General features: G+C 35.1%; 1 protein-coding gene across 3 annotated transcripts in view; it reads right to left on the reverse strand.

Moving 5' to 3' along the window:
• The window catches only part of Pcnx (pecanex homolog (Drosophila)), a 114955-nt gene that overhangs the window by 63831 nt on the left and 30703 nt on the right, over positions 1-20421 (reverse strand). For 2 of the 3 annotated variants that reach the window (XM_013507162.1, XM_013507161.1), the window contains exons 6-9: positions 20227-20365; positions 14330-14514; positions 2271-2361; positions 1053-1110 (exon numbers count right to left, since the gene is read on the reverse strand). In XM_013507162.1, coding sequence (XP_013362616.1) covers positions 1053-1110; positions 2271-2361; positions 14330-14514; positions 20227-20365 — 473 coding nt within the window. The remainder of the gene's footprint in view (positions 1-1052; positions 1111-2270; positions 2362-14329; positions 14515-20226; positions 20366-20421) is intronic. The other variant, XM_013507164.1, reaches the window with a different exon arrangement.

The raw sequence follows: 20421 nt of genomic DNA on the forward strand, positions 1-20421 counted from the left end.
ATCAAAGCTCCTGAATACTCTGGTCCACTCCTAGGAAAACTATATTCACCAGAAAGAACAGGAGGTAACACGATGGAAAGTGAGCTGAAACAAACCAAATTAATCAACAGGCTTTAGGAAATGTGTTTGGAAATGTGTTTGCAATCTTAAGATTTTATGCTTGTATAGCTAGCAATCCATCAAAATCACTTGCCCTGAAGCATTAGTAACTTCTCCGTCACGTTTATGCTCATGTCTCAGTAAGCTATGAATCTCATTGTTAATGACAAATCTGAGCCCTTCAGCTCTCATTTCAACACGCAGTGTCCTATCACTGTTCTTACTGCTTTTAAATCTTCCCCCCCTCCTTTTGTTTTGGGAGACTGCTCATCTGAGGCTCTGCAGAAGTTACTATACTGTATTTCTCCTCGCTTTAGCTCTTCTAGTTAACCAGGTCCCCCTCCCAAGATATATATAAATATAAAGATATAGATACAGATATAATATATATCTTGATGGCAAAAGCAATTTTTTTATCCATACTGTATCTCATGCCATAATTTTTATACAGTAATGTCATTACAACTATACCAAATCATAATACCTTTTCTTTTGTCTTTTTGACACAGGGTCTCACTATGCAGTTCAGGCTGGCCTTGCACTCATTTTGTAGCCCAGGCTGGTCTTGACCTCACAACGATCCTCCTGCCTCAGCCTTCCAAGTACTGGGATTACAGGAATGGGTCACAATGCCCAGCCAAATCATAATACTTAAAGTAAGGTTACCAAGTAGCACAATTAAAAATTGCAGAATCAGATTACAGATATTGGTGAGTAAATGGACCTTTACATATCCTCAAAATATGAATATTTTAGGGGCATCATACATATCACAGTTTCTTGTTTGTTTCGTATCAGACGACTAAGAAAGATGTGCTGTAGGAAACAAAGGTAACTTTGCAACCGTTTTCAACAAAATTGACATTTTGAAACTTCATCAATTTCTCTGATTTGTACAGCTATTTATATAAATCTGAAAAGATACCATGTTTCAAAAATAGTGAAAAACCTACCACATCATGTGGGTAAAATCGTACTGAGGTAGAACTGGATACATGAGAGTCCGTGTCACTAAAATAAAATGGATAAGAAGTCAGAGAGTAAGTAGTTTGTCAAACAATGGAAAGAAAAATAAACGGCTTAACAGTTAGATGACATTTATACTATTTGCACTTTTCAGTGTCAACTTCAACATGTAAAGTAGCACTCCTAGAGTCGTGATTAAGAGCACAGCACCTGGGCCAGGGTCTGCGTCCAAGTCTCTTCATCAGCAAACTGAGACCGTGGACAAGTTCTCTAATTTCTTCATTCCTCAATTTTCTCATCAGTAACATAAGAGCACCTGATCACAAGGTTCTTCTCAAAGTGTTTAAATGAGATGACCCAAAGAAAGCAATTAATACATTTCCTGGAACCATTACAGATGAAACATAGTTAAGCTGCCATATAAAACAGCCTAGAAAATGAAAGTTCAGTTTCCATGGGTCAGTCAAGTTTGGATTTCAAACTTGGAGGCTTTTCCACATTTATAATGCAAGAAATTATTCTTCTCCTACATTACACTAAATGTAACAAGTGTTTTTATTCCTCCACGCTCACAGGTTTCTGCTGTTAAGAATCCGCTAATACCCATCTCAATTTAATAACGCTTTGAAAGTGAATCTAACTGGACTAAATCAATATGCTCAACTGAACAGCTGGAAGACCTTATTTCTTTAAATGGCCCCCCAAAACTTAAGAAATGGGCCAGGTGTAGTGGCACACCTGTAGTCCCAGTACTCTGAGAGGCTGAGGCAGGAAGATCTTCAGTTCAAGTCCCGACTGAGAAACCTACCGAGACCCTTTCTCAAAATAAGAAAAAAGAAGACTGGAAGGCAGCTGGGGATGTAGCTAAGTGCAAAGGCCCTGGCTTCCATCCTCAGTAGCACCAAGAAAATATTTTTTAAATTAATGCACAAGTTAAATAGAGTTACCCCCTCTACTGGGCATAAGATTTCAAAATATGCCCTACACTACAAGTACATGCTATAAATAATTTTCTTTTTTTTTTGGTACTGAGAATTGAACTCAGGACCTTGCACTTGCCAGGCAGGTGCTTGGACTGCTGAGCTGTATCCCCAGCCCCCTATAAATAACTTTTAAACAAGCTTTTATTCCTTGAGACTTAAAATCTTTAAGCATGGCAAATATATGTACACACATATACACTCCTAACATGTCTTCACACATACCAGATATTGGACGCTCTTCTTGCTGCTGGTTCAAAATTCACAAGTGACATATCACAGCCACCAGTCTCATAGAGCGTAGAAGAGAACTTACCTAGCAAATAAATGATTTTTTTAAAAAGCTGTTAGCATTCTAAGAAGTTTTCCTTCATGATATACTAAATTTTATAGCTTTTTACATTTAAAAAATCATCCTTTTTCAAAATATCTTAAAAACAATTATCTGGATGTAATTTAGCATGGTGTGAATTGAAAAAGAATGCTAGACACTGGGGTGGGATGCCAACATATATAATCAGGTGTTAATAGTAGGGTAATTTAAGCCAGTTTTCTCCTCCTACCCGCCCATCCAAGTAGTCACATGACTTAATCTAATGTTTCAAAGTCACCTGACCACTTCTTGCAGGTAGTAAGTGGCTCTTAAGTTTTGAGGTAGTTCAAACTTCAAGACAAAGAAAAAACTTTTGAGGGGAAATGAAGTGTTAAAATGAGTCTAAGGAAGTATAAGAAATTGAACGAAACATAATGCTGGTGATAATTACACTGCTTAGTGAATATTGTTAGTAGTATGATTTTATAACAAGGAGCTCTGTGAAATATTTAGGAATAGCAACTGTTACATATCAAAATATCTCTACAAACTGATAAAGGTTTAGAAATCAAATCTGGTTGCAAATGTATATCGATTAAAAAAAAGAAAACCACAGTTCTTGGGAATTCAGCTCAGTTTCTCTTCTCAGCTACAAGACCCCACTGCAGCAGTCCCTATACTTATCACTATGGCACTTTCTTCAAGGTAGTCTATCTTACCGAAACACACAAATAAAAACAACAAACACCTGGCTGCCTTAAAATGAACTTAATCATAGAAAATGATTTCTGATAATAGAATTGCAAAAATCTGGATACTGCCTTAAATGCATTTTTGAGGACCTATGGAGCCATATCAATAGCAGAAACTATAAGTAAATTACTATAAATTTCGAGGAGGGCAACAAGATGAGATATGTAATTTGGCACCAAGCTATGGGGCATCCAGGCTGCTTTTCAAGAACTTGAGTTTTTTGTTTTACCTTATCAGCCAGAGTTATTGAGGTTGTTAGTAAATGTGAAGCATCCTTAAAGATCAATATCAACTTGATGGCAAGGCTAAAACTCATATTTTCCATGCCTATTATGCAAACAGGACTCAGTGAGAATTTTTAAAGTTTAAGTGTAATACTTAAAAGAAACGACAAAAAAGAAGCCATAATGTGCTAATAAGTAAGGATTTACAGGACATTTTAAACATTACTTCATCCTTTAAAAGGCCTGAGTCCAGAAGAAATAATTTTTAATAATTAAGACTGATTGAGTACTTTCTATAGGTCATGAGACAAATATGTAAATTTATTTTATAATGCTATTTTCCATAGAAGTATTTTTTTCTAGCCAAAATAATTTGCTCCTGAGATCAATTAAGAGAAAGTTTTTTTTTTTAATAAAATAGTTCATGTGCTGTATTTTTTTTCCAAGGAAGGATTACTGAGCACATGGATTTTCTGAAGACTCTGCTTTCTCTTCCCTTTTAGTCATGAATAACAAACAAAAATGAAATGATATAAGCTGTCAATTAGCCTACTTCTTAGAGGCACTACTGACAGTTCTCTTCCAATGGGAGAGTGGGTTGCAGAAATTATTAGTGAAAAAAAAAAATGAACATTGGTTCAACTGAAATTGTAACATTTAAACTATAATTTCATACTGTTTTTTCTTTATTTATAATGGATCATCAAGGATTAGCTGTGCTATCACAACTAAACTTTCACTAATAGAAATTGAATAGATTTTAATTGAATAATATAGATTGCAAAAACACTGAATTTTTATAAACTTATGTGAAATGACAATCACAGATTAACGAAGAACAGGGAGAGTCTGGCTATACTATGAATGAAGTGCAGTAAGAATGGAATGCATCCACTTCTGTGTGGTAACATGCAATTCACATGTATTTTGGAAATAAGTCAGTTCTGTACTCCGTAGTGGAGTTTAAATTACTGCACTGTATTCTGAGTAAGTTTTCCCTAAGACTTGTACATTCTATTTTAGTGTATTACAAGTACTTACATACAATTAAAATCAACTAAAGATGATGTCTTTGTAATTTCAACTTGAACCGTGAAAGAACATTAAGTGATTTTACTATGTTGTCTTTTACAGATGTTTAGTATTACACTTACATAAAATAAAATTTTAAATAAATACAAACATAAAAGCAAATAACATGTTTTTCTACACAGAAAGAGAGCTAGACAAATTGAATAGTTTTATTACTACCTAAATCTACAACTCTGAATGCTTCTATACAAACCAGTAACTAACAAGTGATAACATTCAGAAATTTAAACTGCAGCATAAAACATGTCTAAGAAAAGGGACTTTACCAGATGCGCATGACTTCAACAGTGTTTTATTTTCTTCCTTAAGAAGCTTGTGTTTGGCTACTGTACTTTAGGAACATGCCCAGGCTCTTGAATACACATGGCGCTTGTCAGAACAAATGCACTGTAACCAGGCTTCATGGCACAAGAAGCCAACTCAGCTCCAGAGAAAGTTTCACATCCCACATCATTTTTAAGTATGGCATAGGGCAGCACTTAGAAGCAAGAACTTTGACTTAAGAGGTGAATCAGGAAAAAATTATACCACAAAATGCATAACTTAAAGATTCACCAAAAAATCTAGTAATATTTTAATGTACTAACTTACCAAATAACCTACCAAAGGGAGCTTCAAAAATAACTGAAACTCAAATAAGTATATATGCTGTTGTTTTAGAAAGATTAAAAATATCTTAATTTAGGGTAGTTTTTTATTTGAAATCAAGACTATAACCATGTTTAGAGTGAGATTGAAAACCAAGTGTGCACTCGCCGGGCCCGGCGTGCACCTGTAACCCCCGCACACCGAGCAGCTGAGAAGGAGCTACCCCAAGCCTGAGCCCGACCGGGACAACTTAGCAAGGCCCTGCCTCAACATGTAAAAACATTTAAAAGGCCTGGGGATGTAGCTCAATGTCAAGGCCCTTGGCTCAATCTTCAGTACCACGCAACACCAACAACAAGAAAAGTGTACTTCTATTATAACTATTTTAACATTATCCTGCATTAAGAAAAGCATTTCAAACTAAGTTAATATAAACCAAAATAAAAGAGTATCAATGCAATTTCTTGTTCATGTGAACCAATTACAAGCTAAGCCGTCCTGTTATAATTCAACTTCCAGTTCATAATTAATTATATCTGAAGGAAGGCTCTGTCATGATTTAAGGAAAACAAAATAAATTTCTGACAAAATGTGACTAGAAGCTGAAATTTCACATTCATAAAAATCATACTGACCATAAGATAACATCCTTAAAGAAAAACATAGCTAGCATGGTCGTGGCACATGTCTGTAATCTCAGCACTCAGGAGGCTGAGGCAGGAAGACTGCTCAGAGTTCAAGACCAGCCTGGACTACATAATAAGTTCAAGGCCAGCTGCACTGCACAATGACACCCTATCTCAAAAAAAAAAAAAAAAAAAGAAAAAGGTATCCAGTATTTCTCGTTCTTGAATATTCAACAATCAATGCAGAATTTTGTCTACAGAAATTTGTTAATCATTCTTTTGAGTAAGAGAATTTCAAAGTAATCACAGGTCAATAAATAAAGGATGAGCAACAGGAAGATGAGCAGAACTGGAGTAAAGACCACGGACACGTGAATCATTCACCTAAAGCTACGAATGGCACAGCACACAAATTCTAAATACACACTGGCAAAAGACCGATTAAAGACAAAAAGAAGAAACGAGATTCTCAAACTTGTCCTATCAACAAAAACCTTCACATGACACAGATTAGGTGCATCAAGAATTTTAAGAACAGTGTTCATCTAAGAAACTCCTATTGTACTCCTAATGTTATTGTCACCCGTTTTTCTAAAGACAGCTATATATTTTGGAAAGAGGTGGTTACTTCTAATCTTCCAAGTAGCAAAAAAGGAGGCATCCAATTTAGTGGATCACTGTCTTCTTTGACCTCCAGTTCACTTGATGCATTTTGTCCCCCAAGTCTAATCTTAACACCCTGTCTTAAATGACCTGCCACTTTTCCAGTATTACTCTTAGGACAAAAAAGGGCCATGAAGCAAGCAGAGACACATGGAAAGTAAAGGTATCTGGTGGTTTCTGAAAGATTGTTAAGAGGACCACACACGGCTAAGTGACTACCTTCGCACTCAAACAGTAAGTAAAAACACTGCCTACTTCTGCTGATGAGTATTGTGCTTATAATGATATCACCGTTATTACATAGGTATTTCAATTTTTATCTTATTTGTACGTTTGCAGTTCACGTACTTTACAATCGTCTTGAAGGGTGGTTACACATGCATATTACAGCATGTTTCTTTTTTATCCCCTCTCCCTTATTACTGTATTTTTAAGAGCGAAATCCCGTAAGATCAGCTCTAATTCCTGGACAGTACTCATTACTAGGGGCAACACTGAGTCTCTGAGGTAACATCCCGACCTCACACACAGAAATGACTCAGGGTCAGCGCTGCTTTCTAGGTCCGTGGGCTTGTTTTGGTCAATGAGCTTGTTTCTTCTGAGAGCACAGGCTAGTGAACTTTTTCTATGAGTAGCCAGGTAGTAAATAAGTTTTGTTGGCCATTAGTCTCTGCTGCAACAATTCAAGTCTGCCAGGATAATAACATAAAGCAGGTATATAAAACACGTAACATAAATATTTTATTTACAAAAACAAGTGCTAAGCCAGACTTATCACAGGCTGTAGTCTGCCAACCTTTGCCTGACCCAATCCAAAGCCTCATGCTCCTAAAAGCTCTTTAATTCTTGTGATACAGTGGAAATCACTTGTAATTTCAAGTTTCAGTATTTAACAACAGTCTATCTTCCTGAAACAGGCAACACTACACTACTAGGTTTTTAAAACAGGAGAATATGGAAAAGGGCAGGTATGAGAAGAGGCTGGTAAGAAAAGAGAGGTATTTCTACTGCTTGGTAACGGTAACAGAGATGTATATATGGTACTGACATATTTTACTAAATGACATCTGGTTCTCTAGATCTGACTTAAAACAATCTGTCCTCATTCACTATTAAAACTCCACTCTTGCTCACAGATCCCCATATATCAGCTAGACCTTCCCAAAAGTAGGTACACAAGTTCATATTCTGCTGTGATTCATCACATGCTCACATTTTGTTTCATGCGGACAAGAATTTCTTACCATGGTAAACTAACGCATGGCAATGATACTATGACATTAAGACTGATCAAGTAAACAAAACAGCAACCATGTAAAGACAAAAATGTGAATTTTGAAAACTAAGTTCAATATAAAGTATCAAGGGCTCTTAAGACTCCAGCAGTAAGATGACGAAGAGCCTAATTGTAAAAATGAGTAGTGTTAGACACACCTCACAGAAGATCTACGTATGCCAAATGAACACACCAACAGACGTCCATTATCCTTAGTCACAAGAGAAATAAAAAGCCAAAATGAGATGCCACCATAAACCCATCAGATCTAAAATTATAAAGGCGAATAATGACAAATGTTGACAAGGTTTAGAACAGGTGGAACCTGCTGGTGGGAATACACAACTTGTTTCCAAAAAATTTATGGGCATTTACAATACTCAAAACGCAGGAACGACACAAATGCCCCTCAGCAGGTGAATGGACAAATTATATGCAGTACACTCATAGGATGGAGCAACACTCAGCAGAGAGAAGGAACAAACCAGAGATGTGAATGCAAAAGCATCACGCTACGTGAGAAACTAAACACAAGCGGCCAGACACCCTGTGACTATATTTATACTCATTTCTAGAAGAGGAAAATCCTTAATGATAGAAAGCAGGTTAGAGCTTGGGCATGACCAGAGGCAAAAGGGATGGCCTGCAAAGGGGCACAGAAAATCCCTTGCAGGTCTTGGAAATATTCTGCATCTTGACTGTCATGTTTCACACGTGTGCACATCTCATAGGAGTCAGTGAACTGTACGTGTTAGGTGGGTGACACTTATTGTATCTAAATTATATACACATAAAACTGATGAAAAATGAGGGAGAAAAAGTCTAAGCAAGTAAAAGTATGAGACAATATGTACTCAGTAAAATTCCTACAAGACATGAATCACAATTTTGGAGACTGATACTCATATTTGTCCTTTGGTTTTGGTGTTTTGTTTCAAAATATTACTCAGCAAAGATCCAAAAAGTATAGAAAATAAAGTTCACTCTCCAAGGAGGGCCACTGCCAAGAGTATATTCTGTGTTCTTCTAAACAATTGTTATGGGGGCTGGGGATTTAGCTCAGCAGCACAGCACCTGCCTGGCAAGTGCAAGGTCGTGAGTTCTATTCCTGGTACCAGGAAAAAAAAAAATGTTATGTATACTATGTCTCAAGACAAATAATCATTCTCATATATACTGTTTTGAAATTTCCCATTAAAGATCAATGCAGATCTAGCATCTAAACATATTACCCATTATTATGAGTTATGAATTATTATGTGTTACTTGCAAAATTCATGGGTTAAAAGATATGGGCAGTTTTGAGCTCCAATTCTAACTTGCTATAGAAAGTGTTCTCTCATGTAGTGGTCTCTTTCTCTAAGACTCTGCCAACAATGGATACCAAAACAACTCAAGAGACAAAAAGTAAGTCTCGACTCTGCTTTTAGTTCTCAATCTGTAGAAGTTCTGAGCCAGGCTGGGTTTTGGACCCACAGCTCACTCCTCTGGACTCACTTTTATGTTTTCTCTTTGAACTACCAATTTTTCCAGCAGGACAATGATTCTTATTTACTGGTGTAAAATCCTTATTATCTTATGTGCAAATACTGATGACAGATCTCCAGTGTCTATTTTCTTCTGCTTTTTAATATCTTTTTTGCCTGAATTGGAGTTAAGCTTATGTTGGCCTAGACAGAGGACAGCTTCTTGCAGCTGGACACTGCCATGTGACCATGTGTAAGCCAATGATAGTTGGGAAAAGTGAAAGGCACATTTTCCCAGTCATAATCTCAAAGATAAAGGTGGGATCCTCAACTGACCCAACACACTCCCACCTACCCTGGCCATATATACTGGTAAATTTCAACAACCACTCTATCACTTTAGACCAGGCAGGGAAGCCACAGTTAGAATAACAAAAGCAAACCACGCACCAGGAATAGCTCCCATTACACAGTCATAACAAATATAAGCTGCTTTTTTATTTTAGCCACTGGTTTTAAGGCATCTATTAAACAGTTTAAACTATACTGCAAGAAATGCATGTATTAGGGACTGTAATAATTTTAAGAATCTTTAATATTAGAGGGCAGATAACCTAGTCCAGTGATCAATGAACTCTTTACAATATACTAGCAAGACACTCGTCAGATATCTCAACTAGTCCCTGCTATTGTCTGTAAAATTCCTAAAGCAACTCTCATATCCAAAATTGATATAATATTCTATAGACGTACTACAGTAACAATGATAAACTTCTGAGCATTATCCAGGGGATAAAGGTTGAAGTAGACAAAATTTATCTATTTTTAGCTTGCATTTGTGGGGATAAAACATTCTCAAATCCTGCTAGATAAAAGATAAACTTGTGGGGCTGGGGATTTAGCTCAGCGGCAAAAGCGCCTGCCTGGCAAGCACAAGGTCGTGAGTTCGGTTCCCGGTACCGGAGAAAAACCAAAAAAAAAAAAAAAAGATAAACTTGTGTGAGTTTTCCACAAAGCAATTAAAAGTAGCACCTATAGGTGTCCCAGTAATGTTTATTCTCCTTGACTGAGAATTCCACTTCAACATATTTATCCTAAGAATTAACCACAGTCTTTCCTAAAGGACCCAAAGTCTTTCACAAAGGACCTTCTGCCCAGCATCTACTATAATAGAAAATACAAGGAAACATCTTAAAGGCGAACAATGAACTTAGATAACTGGTTAAATGCATCATGATATAGAAATGTCTTATCAATATTAGTAATAACAATAACATCTAATAAACTTACTACCGTCATGCACTGTTCTAATTGTTTTGCATATTTTATTTAACATATACAACCTTCACAAACATAAAGTAGGCATTACTGGGTCCCTTTAATAAACTAGGAAACTGAGGCACAGGGACAGGAAATACCTTGCCCAAGGCCACACAGCCAGTAAGTGGCAAAGCCTAGATTTGTAGCGAGGAGTCTGACTCTGCCATTCCCTACAATGTGCCCCTTTCAAAGAACTAAATGACAGTTTTATGCAGCCATTTAAAAGAAGGCGATCGTAACATGCATGCATGTTCAGACATACTAAGCGAAAAAAGCAAGATACAAAACACAATGAATCACAACTCTTATTTTAGAAAATTATTTACATGTGTACATTTTAAAAGACTAGAAAGAAAAAATAACAAAATACTCATAGTGGGTACCTCTCAGTGATGGGATTACAAGAGACTTAATTTTCTTCAACATGTTGCTCAGTATTTATAAACTTGTACCGCTGTTTTAAGGCTGGGGAAATATCTATTCTACCAAAAGCTTGTGCAAGTACAATATATCCCCTATTTCTTATGCAGCACTTTTTTCTTCTAGATAAAATGAAGCATTTTTATCCTTTAAATAAACATTTTACTTTTATTTATATGTTGTTATATGTAGTCGTTCCTCCCCAAAAGAATAAAAAATAGAATTTCGTATTTTTGTACTCAAAACAAAAAAGGACAAGATCAAAGCTGTTGTAAAAAGAAAAGACTTTTTTTGTTCAAATAAATGAAAACGGACCTATCAGAACACAGGAAATTGAAGTCGAAACCCTGATGTTCCAGACAGTCCGCTGATTCTGTTTGCATTAACAAGCCGTGTTTACGATACAGCCCAAATGTACAAAGTAGCACAGTATTCTCTAAACGCCAGCACTAACGCTAATAAAAATTACTACAGCATTACAGATCATGTGAGTCTCTGCTTTTTAAAGTAAAATACTTAAAAGCATCCAAATTTTATTCCCGCTTCATATCCGCAGCTGCTGTAAACTGCTCAAAGAATAACATCAATCCTTGTATAGCAGTGAAGCAAACAATCAAAAAACCCTCTGAAAAAAATCAATTCAAGTGTCAATTTTTAAATCCATAAAACATAAACCAAATTTAATCTTATATTTATATATTGATAAATGTAAAACTCCCTTATGCTCCTTTCTTGTCTATTCTGTAAGAAGAAGTTTTAAATTTTTCAAATACAGACAAAATTAAAATTTTACAGACTTGCCAAGGTATATCATCAGCACTGCCATCCCTGATTTCACACCCGTGCCAATTTCTCATTCCATTATCTTATCAGAACATTTAATATGGATAAAAAATAGAATTTAGTATTCTATTTAGTATTCTCTGAGATGTTGTGCTGCATATAAAGGTACAATTATCAGCTCTAGGGACATCTTTCATCATTGTACCAATTTATTAGTATTCATTAAAAAGGTACAATTAACATAAAAATGGGAAGTGACTGCCATGTTTTATAGCAAAAATAAAATAGATCTTTAAGGCCACCTGAATTTGGTCTTCTGTGTGGCCTAACCTGGGCACTGAAGCACAGCCTGTTTTACTTAGCATTATTATAGTTTAGTTCACAAAAAGTCTGAAATATTGTAAGAAGTCTGCCAAAAGGCTCCTCCTCAGCATGAAATTAAACCTTAAGGTGTGAAACACATTACACTGTAAGACTTGAGAAACTCTAATGGAAATTTACTTTTCAAAAATGTTAACATCAAAATTTACCCTTCACTCTGTCACTTGAGCTTTTTTTAAAAACTAGCATTTCATGGGAATGAAATCTACAAGAAAATGAATTATCCAAATTTTTCCTTTAAAACTGTATCACTTATAATTTGGTTTCTAAACTTGTGATTAACAATTATGCTTGCTGAATATAAATTTGAGTGTCTCTGTGTGTGTGTGTATATATATATATATGGTTTACATAAGAAAATGTATAATACATATGTATGTAATATAATAACATCTATTTCACATGTAGAAAGTATATGCTTAAGTTTTCTATAGAAGCAGCTATATTTGTAAGGAAGCAATCCTCTGTAAATCTTCTACAGTTAGCAAACATCATGGCTAACCTATCTGTGTACTCCAGAATTATTTTACTACTGTTAATTAAAATCACACAGAAAAACCATGCCACGAAAGTATTTCAGTGCTACATTTCCAATCAGAAGAGAGTTTTTATCTACAGAAAGGCAAGACAGGTCACACACATTTATTTCCAATAATCTACACACGGCTTTAAGATGAAGCTTTATAAAGAATGCTTGCTTAGCTAATTTTTAAGCAGACTAAGAATTTTTATTGAGGAAAATTACCTATTTTATTTTTTCCCTGATCTGATAAAAGTCTGAAGATCTGAAATGGATCAAAGTGAAGTTTTTCACTTCAGCCAACCTACTACCATAAGGCCATTGGACAAACTAAGAAACTGTAACTTCACATTCACAGATTCACAAACCCTTGTCCATGCAAGTTAACTGGTAGAAAGTATTACTGGTATTACACAACTGATTATATTTACAACTAAAAAGTATTCCACTTTCAATTAAAACAAGTAGCTATGCAAAACAATGACCTTATTCCCTTGCCAGCATTCTCCTTAGAGACTTTCTTCCTCTACAAATGACAAACTCAAAAACAAAAACATGTTAAATTTAAAGTGTTTTACTGTCTTGGCACTGAAATATATAAAGTCACCATATAATCTAATGTTGTAAATATCTTAGATGACCATTTTCAAGTTTCTGTAAGACCTGCCAATGATTTTTTATTAATTTTACCTTTATTAATGCCTCCCTGTAATTTGTTTTTACAAAATAGAAGGGTCAATGAATAGCACACACAATTTTATTAAGCCAAATTTTGGCAACTTACACTACAACAGCCTTGCAATTAAAGCTTCAACTGGATTTTCATCTTCATAAGTAAAAACAGTTAAAAACAGGACAAATACTGATAAAAAAAAAAACAGTTAAAAACAGGACAAATACTGATAAAATTGTATGAGTAAATGCTTTCAAATGGTTATTTCTGAGTAACAAGATTTTCTTCATTATATTTACTTAAACCACTATTAATGTGCATTCTGAACACAAGAATGGTGGACCATATACAGAAATACAAAACAGTATGAAATCCAGTCTTTAAATACTAATCCATAAAAGCAGGTATTTGAGTGGGTATGTAGTATTACTGGGGCTGTATACTATGCTACATTCTCTAAGAATTAACTGTTTAGGAATTTATTTATATATTTGTAGATACAGTCACTAGAAAAAGTAAACTTTACAAAGTTATTATTTGATACTAGCACAGAACCATTACCCTCAGAATATTGCATTTAGAATTATAATAAATCCTACTACTACTAGATATATATAAAATATAGAATACCTAAGAGATTCTACAGTAAGAAACCATTAGAAACATTTTGCCTTTCCTATATATATAGTACAAAGAATTTTTTAAAAATAAAACTTTAGGGGCTGGGGATTTAGCTCAGCGGCAAAGCGCCTGCCTGGCAGGCGCAAGGTCATGAGTTCAGTTCCCGGTACTGGAGAAAAACCAAACAATAAAAATAAATAAAAAATAAAAAATAAAAAAAATAAAAGTTTAGTCAATGCAATTTTTAAAAAATCATCATTTTCCCACATGGTACAAATGCCTAGGAATAACAAACTTCCCCAAATCATTTTAAGACAACACCAAAATGTATATTTATTAACATATTAACCACCTATTAATAATGGACATGCTCAAAGAGGTACAGACACACAAAAAGAAAAAATAAGTCAAATTTTCCTTATACACAGGACAAATCCTATAGAAATACTGCTCCTACACATAGGTCCAAAATGAAGCTATCTCAAGAAAGAATTGCAATCACTGTTACCCATTATCTGCCACATTGAAAGTTTTGTACCACCAAGATTACATAAGGCCTGCATACCAAGTTCATCGTGCAAACTGCTACCGCCTACAGCAGATGCATTGTCATGTGACGCTTCTAAGTGGACACTCCCATTTCTCACCAGCAAGGAGGCACTAGCACTGAGCACTGCAGCCTGAGAAGGGGGACGGGACTGGACTTTGACCTGGGCTGTGGACTGCTGGCCTTGCTGACCATCTTGAAGGCTACGAAAAAACATGGATTGGGGAGACATTACAGGGAAGAAAAGAGAAAACAACAGCTAGAATGAAATCAATATAGAAAACTGATTTCACAAAGATACTTCTTCAACATAACCTAAGAGAGAGCCAAGAAACCTGGCAAAATATACAAATTACACTGACAGCCTAAATGTTCTGGTCCTTAGTAAATTTGATCCATAATGATGATCCCCGTAAACATTTAATATATATGTAATTGGTTAATCTGCAACTTTCTTCCATCTCAAAGCCAACTACATTCTAGTGTTAAGGAAACAGAAAACAGCAAAGAACTGTGAGGACATTCAATGCATGTGTTGGGGCTGGCCCCCAACAGTGAACCCTATTTTGTATTCTCAGTCTTGTAGTAATTGTGGAATTTTCTGTCAGATATTCTGGGATCTCAAATTCACAATAAAACAAAGTTCTATGGCCGGGCGTGGTGGCGCATGCCTGTAATCCCAGCACTCAGGAGGCTGAGGCAGGAGGACTGTTGTGAGTTCAAGACCTGCCTGGGCTACGAAGTGAGCTCAAGGCCAGCCTGAACTACGTAGTAAGACCCTGTCTCAAAACAAAAACAAAAACAAAAACAAACAATAAAACAAAGTTCTATGTATTTGAAAATCAAAGAATCTTTATCAACTGCAACCAAGATGACAATTTTAAATTTTTTAAAAAAATCACTGAGACCCAGAAAAACTTACTTAACCAAATGAAATAAAAATGACCATTAGGACAGTGACAGAAGCAGACTGCTACAAAGTATCGTGTGTGTGTGTAAAAGGCCTACATATCAGTGAAATAACGGCATGCATTAGTGTTAATTATGTTCCCTTAATAAGTTTTGTTATTTTCTCTGCCAATCCACATTACAGTCTCATTAACAAGGATCCATCATTTTAGAAAAGCTTAATAATTTGGAAATCTCTAATTTCTCCAAGGGTATTTCAGTCTTTTCTAAATTTATAAAATCTTTATGATATTAAGCATATTGCTATAAATTATTTATTAAAATTATTTATAAGGTTATTTGATTTTCCTACATTAATTCATCTTATAAATTTAATATAAATTTTAATACAATATGTAGTCAAATTTAAACTGATGAAATTCATGAAAACATTATACATTATTCTCCTCATGATATTCAATGGAACACTGCCTTCTGCCAATTTAAGATTACTTTAAACAATCCCAGCGTCTATTACTAAAACAGACTTCTAGAACAAAACTATACTATACTTTATCATTTTTAACGAGTATCAACTTGTCTGTAATCCTCTGAATTCAATGTAATGGTTTCTCTGGTCCCTGTAAAACAAGCGTATCTGCTGCAGCTTGATCATGAACGAAAAGGCTAAGTAGAACATGCTGTACACAGTTATTGCTTAGCCTTTTGGCCATGGCAACGGAACACTCTGAACTACACTGTGATACAATAACCAGGGAACGTTTCATTACAAGTCTTGTGTGACCATTCCCAGTGTTCAGTAACCATGTAACTGTCAGCTGCCACAGCGAGCACCCTGTCTCAGCGGGCTGTCAGCAGTAATCAGTATCACCATACTGACAATGCAGATTACAGAATATTGGTACGCTTGTAAAATGTTCTATAAAATACCAACAACACTCATTTTTTCAGGCTTCTTTTAGAGCTATAAAAACTACACATTCTAAGCAGAGTATAAGAATGCACACAACAAGCCAGGCATGGCGGTGCACATGCCTGTAATCCCTGCACTTGGGACGCTGAGGCAGGAGGATCACCGTGAGTTCAAGGCCTGCCTGGGTTACACAGGCAAGTTAGTAACTTCTTTGGACTAGACCTTTGTACAATATATATGTCAAGAGATGATGTTGAGAACAACGTTTTTATCTTCCTACAAATATAACTGATGTGTTACTCTTCTTCAGGAGCTATTTAAACTTATCCACAACCTTACCAAAATAAACCAATTTTGTGAGAGAAAATAGAAAAAAAAAAATCAAACATGATGTCCTTTCACATTCAGAAGATAGTGGAATTTTATAGAATATGTATTCAGCAAAATTTTCCACCTATTTTTTTCACTTAAAGTTATAAATAAAGGTGCAGTTAGATTGACTTGAGTGTGAGCATATTTAAGCATGTACTATCTTCAACCCAGAGATGGAGTGTACATCCAAAGATACAAAATGTTTTCAAAATACTAGTCTGTACATAAAAATCAACTCCACAATAAAGAAAGGAGCCAAAATCTGTGATTATAAATGTCAAACTTTTTTTTTAACTCCAAAAGCTAGTAATGAGATGTTTATATCCCCTTTTCAAACTCTTCAACAAAAATAAGCCTGTCATTTTTGCACAAATTGTCAGGAAACATTTCTCTGGAAGGCTGCACTTCACTTCAAACTAATAACTGGCATGAACATATCTTTTTACAGCTCCAATTACACTGCAAACCTATCACTTTGAGAAAAGGTATTAACAATAACACAGTCAAAGGAAAGGTAGAGATTTGGGCCTACACTTATGAGGTACAAGTGGTACCACTGACAATGCAATCATACTAATTAACGTTTCTAATTTCAATCACAGAACAGTTGATCTGCCTTTCCTTCCTCAGAACCACTGAGGTGGTAGCTGAACATTCTGCCTTATACTGCTGTCAGTTACCTTTGTATGTGTCTCCCCAACTAAAATATATTCTTAAGTGTTTTGATCCCAGAGAAAGAAGTGTCATGAACACAGTACACAAGCAGCAAATACGCGGTGGCTTTACGTCTGACCACAAAATGATCCCTACGAGTTTCTAATCATGCATTCTCACATACAACTATGACCTTATTACGTTATCTTTCAATTTTTCTATTCTTAAAAACACATCAAAGAAGTACGTTAACTCTTTTTTTCCCTGCCCCTAAATCACTGATTTCTTTCCACTCCAGGATATTAACTAGAATTCAAAAACACAGAAAATTTAGGTTAATACAAAACTGTTTATATTTTTACTATAATTTTAAAATATTTGTTTGTAGATCTTTAAGTAAAGGCCTTTTACAAAACCTACCTACATGGGCAACTTAATTTAAAAACATTTAAAATATAATTCTAGGTGGTGTGGTGATGCATGCCTGTAACCCCAGCACCTAAAGGCTAAGCAGGACGATTGGGTGTTGAAGCTAGCTGGATTTCATAGTCAGTGTGAGGGTGGCTTGGACTATACAGTGAGGCCCATCTCAAAGGAAAAAAAAATCAGAGTTTATTCTAATAAGCATTATAAAAAATATGCAAATTCTTTTTAAGTAAACTGATGATTCACTCCTAACCCTTACAAGCACATATTCTAACGAGCTGCCTGTGGGGTGGTCATTATTTAAATAATTCACTAAGTTTAAAATGCAGCATTTCCCCTTCAATCAAGGTTTCATTTTCTGTGATTCCAGTTACCCACAGTCAATAGCAGTCTGAAAATATGAAACTGAAAATTCCAGAAATAAAAAATTAGTAAGTTTTAAATACCTCTAATTATGATACATTATAAATGTTCTATTTTATTAGCAGTTATTAATGTTAATGTTTTACTGTGCTAAATTTATAAGTTAAACTTTATCAAAAGCATGTATATACCATGTAGGAAGAAATATATATAGGGCTCAGTACTATCTGAGCCTTCAGGCATCTACTGGGAGCCTTGGAACATACAAGGAGGGGCGACCGTAGATTTTACTGGCATTTACTAGTACTGTACAGTAATTGTAATGAAAGTATGGTAACATCTACTCTTTTAAAATGAATGTTCTATCCTATACTTAAAGATGGAGTTATCTGCTAGCTCACGCTGAAAAACAATATCCTTTCTCTGAATATTTTTACAATTACAACTACAATTTCAGTAAGTTAACATTGCTCCTACTTCCTTACAGCTAAATTTTGGTCAGCTTATGTAGACTATATACAGCTTTTGTACTGGAAATGAGTACTTTCCAAAAATTCTAACGTGAACCTTTTAGAAGTCAGTTCTATACCATATCCTAGATAGGACATACGTAAAACCCTAGAAAAAGATAGAAAAATACTATGTGATTGGCTGGCAATAAAATAGGAACTTTAATATTCCACCAGGCAGAGAAAGAAACTAACCTGTCTACAGTTGTTTGGTCAGTGAAACTGAGCAGGCGCATTTGTGGCAAAGAATAAAAGGATTTTTAAATATTATAAACAGAAGGTTAAAAAATGTTTAAGAAATATAAACATGGAACAAGCAGGAAGGCAAAGAAGTTGTCTACGGCAAGTATTAATCATGGGGCAAAATGAAGTTAGAAACAAAATAGAAAAATCAAAAGAAAATGCTCAGTTGTTTCTGCATTTGGGACTATGCGCCAAATCCATTAGCAGAAAGGAAAGTTCATTTAGGAGGAAAGGAAAGGAGCTAGAAAGGAAACGGAAGGGGAAGGCTCGCAAAAAGCAAAGATTTGTAGAGGAAATGTTTCTTTTAAATTGTCTTCCCATTTTTATATTATAAATATTGGCTTAATCCATATTACTTTTTATATAATCATACATTACTGAATTAGGAACTTGACCTATAAAAGATGAAGTTCCCAGCTATAAGACAAACACAAGAAAATAATTAAGTCTTAAATCTCAAGAGAATATAAAATGAAATGTTTGAGGAAATAGAATTTTGCTACTCTCAAGAACAAGGTTTTAAAAAAAGAAGGGAAGAATCTCTCTTCTAACCTACCATGCACTCACATTATTTCATCAAATAGTCTTCCTTCTTAAACTGAAATTAAAATGTGACAGAAAAATAATTTGTATGTTGCTTTTGGGCACAGAGGATAATCAAAGTATATAGTGTAATTAATATATGCACTGCTTAAGCAGGCACATGTATTGATGTTCATATTTTGTCTTTTTAAAACAAAGCAATGCCTTCCAAATAGGTTTTTACATTTCTTATTCAAGATAGACTCATCAGATTTGATGTAATCAAAAATAAAACATTTATTAAAAACTTAATGGAAAATGATCCCCAACATTATAAATGGATGTTTTCTTACTTGGGAATATTAGAAAAAATAAAAATGGTTTTGTTCAATACACTATAAGGGATTGAGAAATTAACACAGATATACACAGAAAACAGCAATAGCCAAATGACCATACTTTGCATAAATTATTTTAGTTCTGTGTCATTTACTAGATCCTGGTGATTGTGAAATAAAAGACACCAAGTTTTAAGCAATAGAAAATAAAATGCGTCATATTTTAGTGACATGAAATAATCACATTGACTTATCAAGCTGAGGTCAGTTATGTGTTATTTCTCAACAACCTCACTATGTGGTCCCATAATTGCTCATACAAAACATTTTCAAAATGTTGGGAAGACATCTTAATATTATTAATTTGGAATAAAAAAAGAAAGCTAACTTAAGGCTGCTATTTCCATTTCTATAATTACCCTACTTAAAACTGACTCCTCAACTTAAAATTGGCAAGACCAACCTGATTATTTTACTTAAACAGTGCAACATAAAGCATGCAGATTGCAACAGGCTTATGGCACATGCAATGAAAGCCTGAAAGAACTAAAATATATAGAAAAGAAAAAAGAAAAAGCTCTTCTAATGCTTTCTTGAGTCTGACAAAACAGGTTAGAAAGCTTACTGCATGCACGCTAAACTCGGTGGAATTTGAAAATACTGTACCTGAGGGGTGGTCCGACGAGCAAGGTAGGAGGGGTAGGGTTACTCCCTGCATTGTGCCGGCGCCGCACTGCCTGGCGCCTAAATGTACTGCGTTCGCGGCGAAACGACACTGTCTCCTCGCTGGCCTGTGCTGCAGCTGCTGCATTAAGACAGACTTAGGTCAAATGGGAGCCTAGGTCAGAGATGTAAACAGCA

This window comes from Chinchilla lanigera, unplaced genomic scaffold (genome assembly GCF_000276665.1).
Source record: "Chinchilla lanigera isolate Chin_1 unplaced genomic scaffold, ChiLan1.0 scaffold00122, whole genome shotgun sequence".
Lineage (NCBI taxonomy): Eukaryota > Metazoa > Chordata > Mammalia > Rodentia > Chinchillidae > Chinchilla > Chinchilla lanigera.